This window comes from Convolutriloba macropyga, chromosome 4 (assembly GCF_964194025.1).
Source record: "Convolutriloba macropyga chromosome 4, txConMacr16.3, whole genome shotgun sequence".
NCBI lineage: Eukaryota > Metazoa > Xenacoelomorpha > Acoela > Convolutidae > Convolutriloba > Convolutriloba macropyga.
Window position 1 is genome coordinate 33,452,072 of NC_134471.1, and position 20,344 is coordinate 33,472,415.

Genomic DNA, 20,344 nt, shown 5'->3' on the forward strand with positions numbered 1-20,344 from the left:
TCGAGCAAATAGAGCTTCGCCTCGCGTATCTTTCAGCGAAAACGCAACAACCAACACGCCGCGCCGATCCTCCTAGCATTCCAACCTCAGCACCCCACTCACGGATAGTCCCCAAGTGATTTCATTTGAGAAAGTGGTGGGCAGAGTATTTAACAAAGGGCTGATTGTTTCCCTGACTAGCAAGGACGCCGTTCTAAAAGAGATTCGGGATTGCATCATCAGGTCAGATGAGGAACGACTCAAAGCCCTCAACCCGTATCTCCACAGCTATTGGCGTGATCTTCATGTCAGTAGCGGGTGCGTATGTATGGATGATAAGGTGGCCATCCCGAACGCCCTCAAAGATGCCCTAATCGAGGATCTGCACGCAAGTCACCTTGGCAGCTGGGGAATGGTATGTATGGCGCAGAATTGCTGGTGGCCATACATGAATCGCGACCTGCTGGTCAAAGCCATAGAGCGCAAATCTTGCACTGCCATCGGTAAAAATTTAAAATCTGTTATCCCTGCAAAGCATATCAAAGCACATACACCATGTATAGTCCCAAATCAAGAAAAACAAATAGATGTTGCAGGACCTATAAAAATGAAAAAGAACATGAAATTTATAATTTAACATGTATTGATAGATTTTCGAAATACCCTCCTGCAGAAATTTTTGAAAAAGAAAATGCATCGAATGTAATAAAATTTTTGGATAATTATATACATACTCATGGAGCCCCCGTTCTTTCAGAATAGATCAGGCTCGTTGCCTTATAGGTAATCAAGTAAAAAAAACTTCTGTACAAAAACAATATTACTTTTATACCAGCCCCGGCAAATGACCATCGCGCAATAGGCTTAGTGGAAAGACTTATTAGTACAATAAAACAACGCTTAGCATGTATAAAAGCGGCAAACAAAGAACTAAATTTGTTCACCATTAAAGCCGCATTAAAATCAATTATATACCAGTTCCGTATATGCAAACATAAAACAACTAAGCTTTCGCCATTCGAATCACATTTTGTGCGCAAAGCAAATACACCACTTAGCAATATAAGTACAAAAGCAAATTCATCAGATTTAAGTTATGAAAAATTTTTGAATCATTATTTAGATGAAGAATCGGTCACGCCTAACGAATTGTTGCCTGAAGAGCACTGGGGAAATGATCGCAGTGATGATGAAATAGAGCGTAACATGTGCAAGTGTACAAGCGATGCCACCACGCGTGAACGACTCGCTGCTGATAACGAGTCTCGATTTCTCCGCACTAGTAAAGCATATCGAGCAATTCCACTAAAAGAAGATGCCGTGCAGATAAACATCACTCGAAAGAAGCATCCTCACAAACGGTCCAAAAAGAATCTTGACGGGCTGTACGAGGTATTGGCCCCAGGATTTGTCCTTCAAAAAACGGACCAATATACCTCAGTAACACGCGAGCCCGGAAAAGTAGAGGTAACTGTTCGCAATAGCGATATTGCAAAATTTGGTACCCGCGACAAACGCAAGACAAAACTCATGGAGTACGTGAATCGTAGAGGACCACGCACCCACGAAAAAACAACAGATGCTAAAAAATTTAGCCACATCAAAGAGTCGACCCATATTCAAAAAGGAGACCGTAAGATGAAACACCGTAAACGGGAAACGGGGAGCGGTGTATCATCCAATAAGTCAAATATTGCTCGTGCGATGCGTGTACGCATGCCCAAAATTCCAGAAAATTTCGCGCCGCAAGAATTACCCGCTATTCAAGAAACTGCTCCCGAACAGCAAATCATAACTACTGAAGTGTTAATTGCTCCTCCTCCAACAAACAATCAATCAGAATTGACCATCCCATCTACGTCGGCTCCAGCAGCAGCCCTACAACAAGTTCAGCCAAGAGCTACAAAAAGGACCAGGAAAAGTCCAAAATATTATGGCTACGATAAGGATGATTCATCTGGCGAGTCAACAAACTCTTGTCCCCCAAATTTTGTTCAACCTCGAAGAAAGCGACGGGCAGGCGATGTTGAGTCAGTACAACCTTCTATAGTGCAAACAATTGTGGACACTGCATCGCGAGTTGAACAAATAGAAAATTAGTTCCCCTCGCCTATCATAGGACAGGTATCCCCGACAGATCCTCGCATCCGACCAGCGGATCACAATTCGTCAAATGAACTCATAATTGATGAGGAAGATTTGTAAAAACTTTGAAAAGCTAAAACTTAATATATTATTACATATGACTAGCTATGATAACCAGTACATTTATTGTTGATAATTATTTAACCGGTGAAGTATTAATTTTTATCCATATTGTTACTAACAACTTTATTCTACGCAATTTTAATTCTCATTAAAGAGGGAGAAATGTCATACATCATCAATTAATTTAGTGCAGTAAATTTATTATACGATGTACTTATTTTATTTTAGTGTACTTTTTCCTGAAGGGCATATATAGAAGTCAAGTGAAGTTCATTGTTATTTCATGAGCTAGTCTGTTACCATAATTCCCGATTGGGAAAATGTTGTTCATGTTTGTTGTGACTTCTGCGATATCATTTTACTTTCATTATCACTCTTTTAGTTTTGCACTTCGCGAACAGTTGCATAATTAACTTATTCTTCGCTAATCGTCTTTACTATTCAAGTAAACTAGACAAGTATTTGTCAAGCGATTCGCTAAGCGAATTCATTAATAAACTATTGTAAGCGCACCCGCCGCGCAACTTAGCAAAGTAGAAACATAATCGTCACTCACGACTCAAGATCAAGTACACAATTTCATTTGTGAACGACAGACTCTAAATAACAAAACAACCACTGTTTTGCAATAACTCAAAAATTTGCTAATAACTTTGAGTAGCAAATAGTAAAAAGTCACGGAAAACAACAGCTACTGAATGAAAACATTATTTCTATTAGCTTAATCCTCAGTATCAGCCAATGAGATCTTATTTGTTACCTGACAAAATTAGTGCCACAGTCATAGAAAGCATTACCTTTGCACTGAAGAAATGAAATTAAAAAAAAAAACATTTCTTGCAGCATTTGAGACTTGTAAGAGTACAACCGCAATAAATAGCAAAATCAATAACAAGTACTTGAGACTAAAGTCAAGAAAATCACTAGCCATTAAAAGATGAACCAAAAATTAGGTTCGTTTGTGACTCAGTAGTTTAATAGTTTATTAACTTGTCATTAATGATACTAAGCCATGAGATAACAGAAATAATATAGGGGCAAAAATCGGATATTCACTAATGTATTATGGCTACAATTAGTGACAATTTGGTGAGAAACCTTAGTTGCCCGTTACTTGACGCATTAAAGCAATTGCGAATAGGTGCAATTAGAACATTTTTGGATCGTTTTAAAAGTACTCAAGAGAAGAAGCACTGAAAACAGAAGTTAAACTGCCGCTCGTGAAAAAATTTCTTTCCAAAACAGAACCCTCTTGGCGTTTTCGCTCCCTTTAATGCTCCAGTGTGATTGAAATCACCACTCCAATTTGACTTTTCAATGAAGGAAAAACACAGAAGAAAATCTGAGCAAATCTTTTGGTTTATTTTGGTTCAAAAGTCATTCGAAAGGTCAAAAAGTTCAAACAGAAGTTTTGCCTTAAAATCCCGTACAACTGTTTAACAATAACCTGTTCAAACTTGGTTCGGAGGTAAATGAAGATGCTGCGAACACCCCTAAAGACAAGCTTAACAATTAAAGAAGGACAAACCAGCAATCTTTGGAAAAATGCAAAAGCTTTATTTTTTAGTAAACTGGCCTGTTTTATAATCATGTTCTCGTTCTCCTCTTGGTAAAACAGCAACCATAAAAAATTTAACATAATCAACAAAAGACATAGGTAAAAACAATGAAACAGTAGAAAAAACCTCTAAAAGCAGAAAAAAATTGTTTGATTCAAAATAGTTTCTTTATTATAAATTAAAAGCAAATCTAAATCTTAATTAAAACACTACAACAACCAATTTCAGTAAAATAATCCATGCTATAAAAAATTTTCAATACACAAAGCATGACTGGGATTGAAAGAATAGAAGATATTGAAAAAAAAAACATTTTTGTACAAAAACATTTTTTAAGTCCGATTTATTTTGATGGCATTTCGTAGTTGAACATAAGGTACTTCTGTTTCTTAAAGAGAGGCTACAGGGGCTACTACCAATACCAATAAGCATAAGAGATGGTAATTAAGACTACCAGGAACGACATTCCAATAGCGGGCATCTAAAATTGGGCTTTATGGATTTATCCCGTTTCTACTTCTGACTTCAATTTTTTATACTGACTCTGTTCATTTTGAATTGCTTTGCTGAGCAACTGATGTTCAAAATCACTTTAGCCGAATGAGAGAAGAGAGAAACTAGCCAAGAGAAGTCAAAAAGTTATCACGCAAAATGTTGAAAAAGCGGCAAAATGAGGTAAAGCGAAACATTTTTTTATTCGACCAAGTAAAAAAAATAGCAGGACAAGTCCTGAAAAACAATCCAAGGAATTGAATGAAAACCAGACCTAATGTACCTGACCAGCAGATTAATCGAACAATCCCAGCCAAAAAGACGAAATTTCGAAAGTTGAGAAACTAAAAGAATCAAACTAAACAAAAAAAACAATTGTTCCTAAAACTCTTGAAGCTTTTAACCTGAAGGCCATTTATAACACAATGCAATATAGTCATTAACTCAAGCAAAAGACTTGAAAGAGATTAATTTGACACTAAAGGTAGATAATCTCGAAAAGAAAGACAAATGCTTCAAAAAGAAATGTGAAAAATGCTTCAAATGAAAAGGAAAAATTTTAAAGATATTTTTCGAAAAAGTGTCTGCAAAAAATGTTCAAATTCATTTTTCTCTCTGGAGTTCTGTCTTGTAACTCATCTGCAACATTTAAAATGTTTCTTTGGACAATAAAGATAGTTAAACTCAGAAAATGACAAAAAAAAATTCAAAAAATTTGAAAATCAAAAAAATTTAAATTGCAAGCTTTATTTATATAATTACTTATATTTGCAATCTAAAAAAACGGAAAACTATTTCGTTTCCACTAGAAACTCTGCAATAATATACTAGCAAACTCAATAGCAGCAAACCCCACTGAGGAAGACTAAAATTTCAGGAAGTCAAAGAAAAAATTACAATTTGAAAATCGCTAAAATTTGTAACATTAAAATCTTGAAACTCAATCCCCATTACCACTAGAAACTATGCAGTAACCTATTATCAAAATCTAAAGGAATTGTTTTGGCTGTTCAGGTTAGAGAAACCTAAAAATTGACAACAATTTTCAAAAACTTGAAAAAATTGGCTAATGCAATGGCCTTAGAAACTCTGCAATAATATTCTAGCAAACTCCATAGCAGTAAACCCCTGGCCACTGAGGAAAAAGACTAAAATTTCAGGAAGTCAAAGAAAAAATTACAATTTGAAAATCGCTAAAATTTGTAACATTAAAATCTTGAAACTCATTCCCCATTACAACAAGAAACTATGCAGTAACCTATTATCAAAATCTAAAGGAATTTTTTGGCTGTTCAGGTTAGAGAAACCTAAAAATTGACAACAATTTTCAAACACTTGAAAAAATTGGCTAATGCAATGTCCAATAAAAATTTTGCAGTAAACTATTAGCAAATCCTAGACGAGGTTTCTTGGCCCCTGGAGCTGGAAAACTTGAATAATGACAATTAATGTCAGAAAATAGGAAAACACTGCAAATTTTATTTTTAAAAAATTGGTAAAATTCGTGAAGTTGAAAACCATTCCATTACCACTACAAAATATAAAATAACCGATTATTGTGACATCAAGAGCTGAAACAAAAAATATTCAAAAAACTTTAAAAATTTTAGAAATTAGAATAAATTACCGTGTTTATGTTTGGTGTAGCAAAACATAAAGCTCTTAAAATGGCCATAAAAAGTAATTACGTCTTGCAAAAGACCTTTACCAATTTTTACAAACCTCAATTTTAGACAGGTCCAAAAAAATCTGAAAAAAGACGAAAAACTTTTGGTCTCAAAAACTTCTGAAAATGACCTGTTAACCTTGAATTACGGCCTTCCCAGTAGCTTCACCACTCTAAGTACTTGAAGAACCACGAAACGCGGCTAAGGGCCTCTAATGAAACTTGATGCCCGCTGAGCTTTACCTGTTTATCCCGTTTTGAAAGCTCAAAGTCATGAAAAAAGGTGTGAAAACATCTTACAAAAATAAAAAAACATAACAGGACAAGTCCTGAAATACAATCCAAGTAATTGAATGAAAGACAGACCTAATGAACCTGATCAGCAGATCAATTGAGCAATCCCAGCCAACAAGACAAATTCAAAAAATGAGAAACTAAAAGAATCAAACAAACTAACCAAAAAAAACGATCATTGCTAAAACCCATGAAGCTTTTAACTTGAAGGCCATATATGACTCATTTCAAAATACACATTAACTCACGCAAAAACCTTGAAAGAGATGAATCTGCTAAAAGTAGATAAACTGGACACATATGACAAATGCATCAAGAAACTGAGAAGAGAAAATTTACAGAAAATTTCCACAAATAGGGCTATAAAAAAAGTAAAAACATTTTTTTTGTCCCTGGAGATCTGTGTTGTAAACTGTCTACAACATTTAAAAAGTTTCGTTGGCCTGTAAAGATAGTTAATCTCAGAGAATGACAAAAAAATCGAAAAAGTTGAAAACAACTAAAATAACTATTTTATTGCCCCTAGAAAATATGTAGTAACATACTAGCAAACCCTATAGGAGGTTCCCTGGCCACTGAATAAAAATTTCAAAGTTTAAAGAAAAAAATTGCAACTTTATCAAAAATTGGTAAAAGATATTAAAATGTTGAATACCATTCCATGGCCAAAAAAGATTTTCAATAAACTGTTAGCACACCCTAGATGAGGCTTCTTGCCCCCAGGGGCTGAAAAACTTGAATAATGACAATAAATGTTAGAAAATTTGAAAAAAGTTTGATTTTAAAAAATTAGTTAAATTATTCAGTTAAAATGTTTAAAACCACTTCATTACCACTAGAAACTATGCAATAACCTATTATAAAACCCCAGAGGAGCTTTTTAGACATCAAAGTCTGAAGCAACTCAAAAAATGACACATTCTCAAACAATTTGAAAAATTAGTATAAAATACCGTGTTTATGTTTGGAGTAGCAATAGTTATAGCGCTTAAAGTGGCCGTAAAAAGCAATTACGTCTTGCAAAGGACCTTTATCAACTTTAATAAACCTCAATTTCAGACTGGTCTAACAAGAAATCCAAAAAATGACGAAAAAGTGCTAAAAATTTCATTATTTTAGGCTCAAAAACTTCCAAAAATGACCTTTTAACCTTGAATTACGGCCTTCCCAGTAGCTTCACCACTCTGAGTACTTGAGTGACTACTAAACGCGGGCCTCTAATGAAATTCGATGCCCGCTGAGTTTTACCTGTTTATCCCGTTTTGAAAGCTCAAAGTCACTAAAACATGTGTGAAAACATCTTACAAAAATTAAAAAAAAGACAGAGCACCAATACAATCCAATTCTTGGATTGTAAAAAATAGGAGCGCTATAATAGCCGGCTGAGAAGATGAGGGCGGCTATTAAACACTGCTAACAAAGCGTCAATCAAGGCGAAATGATAAACAGATAAAAATTGCATAAAGGTCAAATCTCTTTCAGGGGTCCGCCAAAACTGCTTCAAAAATCTGTTAAGTGAAAAGTTTGCTGTTGCTTCGCAAAAAAATTTTTCACTCATATTTTTCTCGCTCGCTCTGAATTGTCTTTGAACAAAAAGCACTCCAATTCTATTTTGTGCAGACAATTGACCAAAACACTTGCTTACCAGGTTGTATTTGACATTCACATCCTGGCTTCAGTGAAACTTCCCGCGTTGAAGTTTCTTTGATTTCGTACAAGGATCATATATGATTTCATTCTGATCATACTCGATTTCTTAGTACGATCCTAGTATGAAACCATAGAAATAATATATGATTCTTGTATGAAATCCAAGTTTTCATACATGACCCTAGCATGAAATCCAAGAAATCGTAGATGAACAATTCAAGAAAAGCAAGAATACACGCTTAAAAAAGTGTATGATCCTTGTATGAGATCAAAGAAATCATATATGCTCCTTGTATGAAACCAAAGAAATCATGTATGATCCTTGTATGAAATCCAAATTTCATATATTACCCTAGCATGAAATCCAAGAAATCGTAGATGAACCATTCATGAAACGATAAAAAAACACGCTTGAAAAAGTGTAAGATCCTTTTATGAGATCAAAGAAATCATATATGATCCCTGTATGAAACCAAAGAAATCATATATGACCTTAGTATGGAACCAAAGAAATCAAATTGATTCTAGTGTGAGAAACAGAATTTATCAACTAACTTTGGTCGCTGCTAAACGAACGTTGGGTGGTGACTGAGGTGGTCGGACTTTTAAGATTAAGAACACGCATTCCCGCCACTAAATGGTCTCAACAGTCTTGATGAATCCCTTTCTTTGAGACTGGCAAGGCTCTAAGACAACTGAATGCCTTCCAGGCGTTGCCTGTTTATCCCGGTCACAGGGCGCCAGATGAAATATTGCATAAAGAGGAGCACAGAACTAATAGAATTACAACAAACTTCGTTTGAGAGCAAAAAAAGATGCAGTTGCATTTCTAAAATGCTACCCAGGTGCCATCATGGATTTGGGCTCATTTTGAGAATATAGTGTTTATAATTCGCGTCAAGATTCAATGCAGATTACAGTACATAACCCCCTACAAAACGATGATTAAGGCAGTGCTTTTTGAATAAAATCATTTCGTGGAATGAAAAAGCCTCTTAGGGATCATAACATGATAAAGCATTCCAAATTTTGAAATCTCTCAAAGAAAAAATCTAGTTTTTCTTCAAATCTTAAAAATTTGAAACAGAAAATTATAGCTTGAATTGCTTAAGTAAACAATATTAAGCTCTGAGTATTTGCAAATAGCAAAGGCAATTTATGAAAATTCAATCTGACAGAAGAAAATGTACATTTTGTATGTGTCATTAAACATATTAAACTAGAAATTGTGATCTCACACATCGAAGATCACGAATTAAACAAAAATTACATATTGCAGAGGTCGATTTAATAAACAATTGACAGATAGAGAAAACAACAAACTAGAGAAGCGGTATTTTTCGAATTGAAATTTTTGACATCACAGAACTTTGTTGTAAGTTTTAGTCTAGCTGTTTTATATCAATTTTCTCAAAATAAAACAAATCATCACACAGTCGTTATCAATGAAAAATTTATAATTTCCACACATACACACACACTGATGCCATGAAATTCCTTGGGGATTTAAAGCTGATAATGGTAACTCCCAGCAGAATTTTATTGCCATATCTCATAACCAACTCTTCAAATTTTAACTGAAATCCGTGCCTTCAAATATTTGACAATATTTTTCGCTATTGGGAGTACAAACGTATAGCTTTGAAATTAGTCTAAATTGGATTTTGTTATTATTCCTTTCAGCTCCTTGAAGACGAGGCTGTTTCTACGATAGAGCTGATGGATTTGTTCTCGTGGTGAGGTTGGTACTGAGATTGACTGAATCCCGGTACAGACGTTGGTGGTCGTTTAAATTGATGCTGTGCTGGAGAGGACTTCGTCGCTGCATCTCCCTGAGGCGAATTGAATCCATCGCATACTGTAATTGTCAGTTCAAACTTGGAACTGCTCAGTTCGTGTTTGGCCTCTGGGTAACTGACACCCACCATCGATTTGTTGTTCATCTAAACAATCAAATAAGCTACAAATACTCAACCGAACTTAGTTTCTACATGATATGAATAGAAACGATTCACGTTAGCCAACTTGCTCTCAAATGAGTGTGGCGGGTCCATTCCATTCTATTGCAGCCTCGCTGCTTCAGCCATAATGCTATTAGAACTCTGCTATGAACAAACAACGGCGCACTTTTCAATTGACTTTTAAACGTATGCCACACGAGTTCACTGCTTCCCATTATAGCTCCCATTCACGTAGTACATAAATAAGGAAGCAGCTCATTACTAAATAACCAGCCCATTACTACGTATTTGCCTTGTTGAGAATTGGTTCACAATTTTGGGAAAAAAGTCATTATGACTGAAAAAACAAAAACTAGAAGGACAAGTCCTGAATAACAATTCAAAGAATTGAACAGAAAACATGAGAACTCCTCAATTGACTATCGGAAGAATTGCATTTCGCAGATATCTTTCTAGACACAAACGACAAGCAGAAGCAATACCCACAAAATGAATTTTTGTAAAAGCAAGTTTTCAAAGAAATCTTTTAATACTATTAGTGTTATTGTCCTCAGGAACATTTTTGTGTTTTCAAAAAGGATCCGAGATACCAGCAGCAAGATAGGCTATCAGAAGAATTGCATTTTTAGTATCCTGCAGGATACAAAAAAATACTGATTAACTGGCAGTTTTCACTAAAATACAAGTTGAAAACACGTTGAAAACGGTTAAACAAAACAAAAACCAAAAATTTTACATAATAATTCGCAATTAAATTAAACTTTAGTGAGAATCAAAGACATTAAAACCAGCAAATCGTTACCAAAAACAACAAAATCGTAAACCTGCAGGATACAAAAGAAATTTTTGGTTTATATACGAGCCAAACAGAGGGCAAAAACCGATCCAGACAACGGAAAATATGTCAAAATTTAAAAAGGTGTTAAAGGTGTGAAACCCTGGGTCATTAAATGTTATCCATTAACACAAATTTAAGCCTCAAAACAGTTTTATTGGCCACAAAGAAATAAATAAAAAATTGAAATAGCAAAAACTAAACAAAATTTGCAACAATTCATGATACACAGACAGTCAAAATCATAATGTGTTGTTTATAACATTCCATTAACCAATTCTCAAGCCTTGAAAAAGTTTCGTTGCCCTAAAAATCTGAAAACAACTAAAAACGGACAAATAAAAAAAAATTGAAAAAATTAAAAAATGCTTTGTTAAAGTTGACATAAACAACAAAAAGAAACCAAAGACAAAAAGCATAAAAAGACATTTTGCATTAACGTAATAGCCATATAAACTATGGCAAAACTTTCAAATATCCAAGTTAACAAAAAATCAAAGAGAATTGACAAAAAACAACGTAAACTTGTTGCATTCAGAGCTAAAAAATTGTAAATCGACCTTTTCACCTTGAATTTAGGCTTTACAGCAGTTTCAACAAATTCAGCTCATAATAGGCTACTCGAACCAGCTGATGTCCTCCATTGCAATATAATGCCTGCCGAGCATTATCTGTTTGACGTTTCATAAGCTCAAACTCATGGGTTGTCATGGAAACACAGCAGGAAGAGTCCTGACACAATTCAAAGAATTTATATTAACTAAAAAAAGACGAGAGCTAAAAACAACAAATAACGGACGGGAAAAATAATTGGAACGAAATCCAATAAAAAAAAGAAAAAGTAGCAAAAACCAAAGTCAAAGTTCCGGATGCGAATAAAAAAAACACAATCAAAAAAGAATTTTTGTTCGAACACCGTTTATTAGTCCACTTTGAAATTGGAGAGGAAAAAATGCACGCCCAAAAGCCACTCTCTTTTTTTGCTTCAATTTCTGTTTCTGTGTGACCAAAATCACTTCTCCAATTTGAATTCAAAAATCATAAAAATGTGTGAACAGATCTTGAAAAAAACGTGAAGACTCCCAAATCGACTAGAAGCAAAAACTAACTTAAAACTCACCAACCACTAATTGATGAAACTATCAACTTCATTATACCACTCAAACAAACAACGAATGGAGGAAACAAATTTCAGGGAAAAAGCAAATTATGAAAAAATTTCGTGGAAATTTTGTTTTAAAAGCAATCTCTTGAAAATTTCCTTTGAGAGCAATGGATAAAATAGTTTGTCAGGTATGATTTAATTATGATCAACAACTGATAGAAAAAGTAACAAACAATATATCTCAAAACAGGAGAAAAACCTAGCAAACAGAAAAAGAATTAAAGGGCAAAATCAGTAACTGAGTCTCAGTAACTGAGTCTCAGTGACTGTTCTCAAAACGCTTTAAAAACCAATTACTGCTGATTCAGTAACGGATATTAACAAAACTAAGAAGACACAGAAACCAACATAAAAACTAATTTAAACTTAAAAAATAACCAAGACAATATAAACATGAAAGAGTACAAAACCGCGGAAATAAATTACTAAAACGGCGAAATCACAAAAAGCTCACGATTGCATATAAAGCTCCAATAAGTAATTGCGATGGTTATAGCTACTTCCAAGCGTACAGTTACCTGTTAATATGATTGAGAAAAACCAATTTACCCAAAAAAAAAATAAAAACTGCTTCGGAAAAGCCGCACGTGAACAGAAAAAAACTCGCGAAAATTATATTACATCTACATTTTTCGCTTTTCCTCAAAAACGCCGTGCACATTGACTTTCACGTGCACATTGACTTTTACATCATATATTGATTACACAAAAAATTATCGATCCACTAATACTCTCTTCCAGTCGTAAGATTTTTGTACAAAAAAATATTTTTTAATTCCGATTTATTTTGATGACATTTTGTAGTTCAACATACTTCTGTTTCTTAGAGAGAGGTTACAGGGGCTACTATCAATACCAATAAGCATTAAAGATGGTAAATAGGAATTATAGGAACGACGTTCAAATAGCGGGCATCTAAAATTCGGCTTTATGGGTTTATCCCGTTTCTATTTCTGACTTCAATTTTTTATACTGACTCTGTTCGTTATGAATTGCTTCGCTGAGCAACTGATGTTCAAAATCACTTTCAGCAGAATGAGAGAAGAGAGAAACTAGCCTAGAGAAGTCAAAAAGATTGCACGCAAATGTTGAAAAAGCCGCAAAAAAGAGGTAAAGCGAAACATTTTTTTTTGTTCGACGAAGTAAAAAAACAAGTCCTGACGTACAATTCAAAGAATTTTCATTGACTAAACAATAAACGACTTATAACGGACTATGAGTGAAATGGGAAAACCATTTCTAGATAAAAAATTGGAAAAACAAACAAAAAAATCGGTGTCAAGATGCCGCATGTGAACAAAAAACAAATAGCGAGAAATGGAAATTTGGTTCAAACAAAAAATGAGTCCTAGAATGAGCTATTAATGAATTGGGAAAACCATTTAGAAAAAAAACCGATCCAAAAAATCGAAAAAAACAGTTAAAATTAACGTGAAATTGCCGCATGTGAACAAAAAAAACAACTAGCGAGAAAGCGAATTTTTGTTCAAACACCGTTTTCTCACTCTACTTTAAAATTCAAGCGAAAAATATCACGCCGCAAAACCACTCGCTTTTTCGCTCCATTTCGTGTTTCGGCGTGACCAAAATCACTACTCCAATTTGACTTCAAAAATCATGAAAATGTGTGAACAGATCTTAAAAAAAAGACAGCGCCCCAATACAATTCAAATTCTTTGAATTGTAAAAAATTAGGAGCGCTAAAATAGCCGGCTGAGAAGATGAGGGTGGCTAATCAGAACCCCTCCGGTCACAAACAAGCAAGAAGTCGAGGTCGCAAAGGATCAAAATTTCAATTTAGTCATGCCAAATGCTTTCTTAAAAATTAAAGTACACAAAGCTTTCTGTTCTCCATTTCAATACAACATATTGATAGGGAATAATGTCACACAACCTTCAATTTCGAAAAAATAAACATGGACGGCCTCATTGCCGGTATAGGTGCGGAATAGACTTGCAAGCCGCAGATAGATAGAAATTGAAAAACTATGGGGTCCGGTCTAAAAGCTAAGAAAACATTCAGCGATAAATTTTAAAAACTTGTTTAAATTCAATCAGCAGGAGCCTTTTTAATAGAATTTGTATTACATATATGAGGTCCTTTGACTTCAAACTGATTCAAAAAAACTTAGTTCTAAAGTGCAAATGTCATTTTTCGAGTGAGGTAAGTAACGTATGATAACAATCTAATCATACAAATGACCAAAACACTTTAAGTTGAAAGAGTGAAAAATGGGGTGACGCCTCGGAAAGCTGTTGATGAGAGGAAGAAGTCAATTAGAAATTGTGACTACAGCTTTGCTGAGTGCACAAATGTAAAACTAAAAAAGAGCATCAGACGACAAAACCACGAACATCGCAATATAGCTCCGCTCAGCTTACAGCTTCGCAGCTATAACAAATCACGAAACCTTCTCTATCCAGTACAACTTCTAACCCCTAACTCATAAGTTTCTCAGAGACCAGCAACTTTACGAACATCAGATTGAAAAAAATTGTCTTGGAGATTTTGTTGGAAAAGCGTTGCCAATAAAATCAGGCCGCTTGAAATTACCAATGAGAGCCTACGATCTATAGGCAATAAGTCAAGGCCAAAAATGATCGAAAATTCAACTCAGTCACGTGAACTGTCTGCTTAAGAAACACAGACAAAGCTGTCTACTCTCCATTTTAATGGGGAGAAATTGATATGGAATAATGTCACGCAACTTTCACGTTCGAAAAAGTAAACATAAACGGCCTGATTGTCAGCATAGCTGCGGAATAGACTTGCTTGCCGCATATAGACAGAAACAGACAGATAGAAGTTGAAAAAGTTATGGCCTCCGGTCAAAAAGCTAAGAAAAAAACATTCAGCGATAAACTAATAAAGCTTGGTAAAACTAATACCACAGAAGCCTTTTTTAGGGACCTCTATTACACATAGGAGTGTTCCTCTGACCTAAAACTAATTTAAAAATGAGTTTCAAAGCAAAAAAAAATCATTTTTATTGAAATAGCCTAAAAACGTTGCCTGAAGAGAATGAGAAATGGTGACGTGCGCAAAAGCTGTTAGTGAGAGGAAAACGTCAATCAGAAAATTTGACTTTCTGCGCTTTGCTCAGTGAGCAAATGTTAAACGAAAAAAGAGCGTCAGACGACAAGAAATACAGCTCCACTCAGCTTACAGCTTCGCAGCTATAAAACACCAAACCGCTGTTCTATCTAGTACAGCTTCTAACCACTAATTCGTAAATAAAAATCTGGTTCAGCTGGATGAGTGCATCAGCATTGGGGGTATGTTAGGGGGATTGAAAGGCTGGGGTTGGGGTGAGTGTGGGTGACTGAAGGGATTGGGGGAGGGCGTCGAACGTAAAGATCAAGAAACGCCCTTCACATGATATTGTCTCCTCAAAACAGTTTAGGTGAATCGCATTCCTCGAGACTGGTAAGACGACGGCTCTAAGCGAACTTAATGCCCTTCAGGCGTTAACTGTTGATCCAGTTTTTGAGGACGAGAAGTCAAAGGGGTCAGACACAAAAAATACGTCCAGCGAAAAATCACAAAGATCGCAGGACTAATTTAATTGCAACAAATTTCGCCTGAGAGCAAATAAACAACTATTTCGATTAATTTTCAATAGCAACCACTGTGACCTGCCATTAATGAGATCAAGTGATAAGACAGCAACAGGTACAACAAATACAAAAAAACTCGAATATATTTTTTTTTGAAAACGAACAGCGTATAAGACATAGAAATCAACAGCTATCAACTGGAAAGATTAAATGACTTATACACCCTTAACAACGGATGAGGACTGTCATTAGGGAGACTAAGAGGTATAACAGCAAATGAACAGAAACAAAACTATAACAAAGACGCAAAACTTAATACATACCCGTCAGATTGCCGGAAAATAGCCGTTTATTCCAATAAGCATGATTGGGATTGAAAGAATAGATATTGAAAAAAAAAATTTTTTGTACAAAAACATTTTTAAAGTCCAATTTATTTTGATGGCATTCTGTAGTTGAACATAATTCTGTTTTTTAGAGAGAGGCTACCATCAATACCAATAAGCAATAGATATGGTAATTAAGAGTTATAGGAACGACGTTCAAATAGCGGGCATCTAAAATTGGGCTTTATGGGTTTATCCCGTTTCTACTTCTGACTTCAATTTTTTATACTGACTCTGTTCATTTTGAATTGCTTTGCTGAGCAACTGGTGTTCAAAATCACTTTTAGCAAAATGAGAGAAGAGAGAAGCTAGCCTAGAGAAGTCAAAAAGATATCACGCAAAATGTTGAAAAAGCGGCAAAATGAGGTCAACCGAAACATTTTTTTGTTCGACGAAGTAAAAAAAATTGAGGAGCGCTTTAATAGCCAGCTGAGAAGATGAGGGCAGCTTTAAAAAAAAAAATACAATTTTGAGAGCAAATAGTGTCATCATCATGAAAATCACTAGCTTTGAACTCACACCATTTGCTCGCTTAGTTTATGCCTTTAAAACAACCAATGAAACTTGTCTTTAATGATACTAAATGAAAACGTTAAATGATAAGGCAACAGAAATAAAACAAGGGGCAAAAATCAAATATTCATAAATATTTTCTGGCAATAAATAGTGTCAAAGTCCAAAAGAACGTTACTGACCGTAAATGAATTCCGACTATTGCAAATAGTCGCAAATAGAACACATGTATCATTTTAATAGCATCAAGAGTACAAACACTGAAAACATAAGTCAAATTGACGCATGTGAAAATACTCTTCGACTCGCGGCATTGGGCTTCCTTTAAAAAACCATCCTCCAAAAATGAAGTCAACTATTGCGAAAAACAATGCCAAAAGAGTTCCGAAAACCCCTCGAAGTCGTCTTTGCAAAAAAATCTTTAAATTGACTAATCTCAAAAGAGAAGGCCTCAAAGCAGAGAAAATTAAAATATTAAGACAAATAAAAAAGTACCAAAAAAGCAAATTGCGAATAAAAAATTTCATTTTTTCATGTAGTTTAAGTACAAACGGACCAAAAACATGCTCCATCACCGTCAGGAAAGCCGTAGAAAGATCAAAGTTATCTGCTTTCTACCAAATAAAAATATTCAACTTAAAACTGAAAAAACTGCGTTGCAGTCACGTTACCAATATATGCATACAAGAAACGGAAAATGAACAAAAAACTATAGAGCATCTCATGAATTTTTTTAATGAATTGTGACACCAAAATAACTATTGGAGAAAGACCTTTCAATACGGCTAGTTTTCATTCATTAACGCCAACCAATTGACAGAAAACCCAATAAAGTTATACAGAGAACACCGAAGAAAGGTAAGGGGGTAAAGGGAAAGAGTAAAAATGAAATAGCTACAAAATTAAAAATATATATATCCACGAAATGCCTAAATGAATACCATCAACCGTTATTTTGAAAAACCTTTAATTACTTCTCTTGCTCAAGCATTTACTCACCTTACAGCTGACAGGAACAGTTCGAGGAACAATAAATTGCAAAGAACAAAATAAATGAAAATAATAGAAATATGTAATTTAAGTGAAGTACCCTGTCCAGCCCTTGACTGCAGAGCGGTGTGCTTTGGTAGTAGCCAACTGCGGATTGGGGATGTATCAGGTGGGTGTAAGCGGAGTGAGGGGACGGGGTAGGGAGGTGAGAGAGCTGCACGTAAGGGCGGTTCAAATCACCGGTTTGGGGTGGGTGACTGATGGGGGGGCGGAGGGTGAAGAGGGGGAGAAATTAGCGAAAAAGTGTCAATTCTCCGTCATTTTGCTCAACAAAAACACCATTTTACAACATAAAAACTAATCATCTGAAAACTAAACCAAACTTAGAGCAATAGGCGTCTTTTCAATTCCCAAAGAATGCGATAAAACGAAATGGCCAAAAATCGGTAACGTAGCTTGAAAATACCCTAAACAGCTGAAAAACTGTAATAAAATTAATTTAACTACAATTAACTACACAGAAAAAATTGAAAACAAAATCTGCAAAAAAAATCTAAAAATGAAGATATAAATTTAAAAAGCCAAGAATAACTAACCAACTGAGAAATATTTGCCTATTCTTCATTTGAAACGCATCATTAGGTCCTGAAAAACACTGTGGTATCAATTTCAGAAGCTAGAAATATGATTTAGCATCGCTGACAGATTATTTCTACAAAAAATCAAATTACAAGCCGAAAATTTAGCCAAATTGATGAAGAACGGCTAAAGAGTTATCTAGAGGCGCTACCCTACGAAAAAACATAACCGACTTACATCGGGCGAATTGCTCTCAAACGAACGGCGAGCGGTTGGCTTCGTCAGTAGCTAGCCGCGGTTTAATGAGACTAGCTTTAGCTTGATTCGACTCTGTAATTTTTAGTTTTCTAGCCTAGTAAGTAAATCTATCATATAAAACTGATATTTTAAAAACTTGCAAAATATAAAAAAACTTCCGGATTCCGCAGTGAAAATGTTTTTCAAAACTATTTTTTGTCTCCGGGTTTATGTCAATTAACCCATCTTCGTCGGCCAGTAAGGATCGTTGAACTCAGAAAAGGATAAAAAAGATTCAAGAACTTTGAAAACAATCGAAAATTTTAACAAAATCTTGCCACAATTCAAGATATTAAAATCTTCAAAACCATTTCATTGTCCCAAGAGACTATCCAGTATTCCAATTTCAAGCTTTAAATTGTTTCACTGGCTCATAAAAATCCAGAAACTTGGAACATGATAAAAATTTTCCGAAAACTTGAATAAAAAAAATTAAATTTTATCATGAAATTGCTAAAGCTGGAGTCATTAAAATATTGATAACCATTCCATTATCTCTATACGACAGCTTATCATCAAACCTTGGCGGAGGTCCCTAGGACATTGGATGGCGGAAAAATTCATAAATTCAAAAAGATTCAAAACACTTGAAAAAATTGCAATGTAATTTTAAAAATTAGGCAGAAAAACCTGAATACTGACAATAAAAGTAAAAAAAACTGAAAAAAAATTGCAAGTTTTGTAAAAAAAAAAGGCTAATATTCGTGGTGTTGAAATCTTGAAAAAAAATTCTATTAGATTTAGAAACTATACAGTAACCTATTGTCAAACTCTAGAGGAGGTTCCTCGGTTGTTGAGGCTGGAGAAACCAAAAAACCGACAAACATTTTCAAAAAACTTGAAAAGAATGCAAGTTTTAAAAAAATGCTAAAATTTTTCATATTAAAAAAAACGAAAGCTATTCCATGGCAAAAAAAACTTTTCAGTAACATATTATCAAACCCATAGGGACGTTTTCTGGCCCTTGTGTCTGGAAAGACGTGAATAAAGAAAAATAAACCTCAAAACAATTGAAAAAATGCACGTTTTGTCAAAAACTGCTAAAATTCAAGATGATTATAAAATTGCTAAAATTTTTCATATTAAAAAAACGAAAGCTATTCCATGGCAAAAAAACTTTTCAGTAACATATTATCAAACCCATAGGGACGTTTTCTGGCCCCTGTGTCTGGAAAGACGTGAATAAAGAAAAATAAACCTCAAAACAATTAAAAAATGCACGTTTTGTCAAAAACTGCTAAAATTCAAGATGTTAAAATGTTGAAACCACTCCACTACTACTCGAAACTATGCAGTAACATTTTAAAAAACCCTAGAGGAACTTCCTTGACACCTAGGGCTGAGAGAATTAAAAATGACAAAAATTATCAAAAGGTTTGAATATAGCTGGCAGATTGCCAGAAAAAAAGCCGCAATAGCTTTGTAGACTTGCAGTCTCAAAAAAACAGTAAGACAGACCAAAAAAATCGTCTTTTCATTGAAGTCTGATATGTTATATTTTGATTAAAAATCTGTATAAGTTTTTGGTGCCTCTTATTAGCTGCTCTCAAATAACCTTCATTTAGAGTGACACACCCATTTGACCTTATCTCTTTGAATTAAAGTAATTAAAAGTCAATTTCAAAGTGATGAAGTCATTTTTGAGTGTGAGGTAAGTGGAGTGTGACCAAAAATTTGATCACACGAATGAACAAAAAACTCTCTCCACTAAGAGCGAAAAATGACGTCACGCATGCAATTCATTTCAAATTGAATGAACGAATGAATAAAGAGCAGATTTGAAGTCATTGTGACGGCATATGGTCGTACCAAAAATCGCGACGAAATAAAAAAAAAAACAAGAGACGGCCAATAATAGCCCCAGCAATCGCTGTGCGGCTATTAAAAATGTGAAAATTAGTATTAAATTGCGTGTTTTTAGCGATCGGTTGTCAGTAGCCACGGGGGGGGGGGGGTGCACCGGGGGGCTGATGGGGGGAGGGGCAACAGTGGCGTGGGGGGCAACAGCGGCCTGGGGGGCAACAGCGGCGTGGGGGGGGGGGCAACAGCGCGGTGGGGGGGGGGGGTGAGGGCAATGGTGGGGGGGGGGGGGTGAAAGCAATAGTGGGGGGGGGGGGTCAACAGGGGGTGTCTTCAGCCTCTAAGAACCGCCCTTCGCACCATAAGTATAAGTCTGCAAAACAGTTTGAGCTGAAACAGCTAAAAGGCTCTA

At 35.1% G+C, this 20,344-nt stretch overlaps 1 protein-coding gene across 2 annotated transcripts in view; it reads right to left on the bottom strand.

Moving 5' to 3' along the window:
- Positions 1–8,925: 8,925 nt before the first annotated feature.
- Positions 8,926–20,344, bottom strand: part of LOC142337630 (uncharacterized) — a 448,376-nt gene continuing 436,957 nt past the window's right edge. For both annotated transcript variants that reach the window (XM_075387006.1, XM_075387005.1), the window contains one exon: positions 8,926–9,791. In XM_075387006.1, coding sequence (XP_075243121.1) covers positions 9,528–9,791 — 264 coding nt within the window. In that variant the 3' untranslated portion in view covers positions 8,926–9,527. The remainder of the gene's footprint in view (positions 9,792–20,344) is intronic.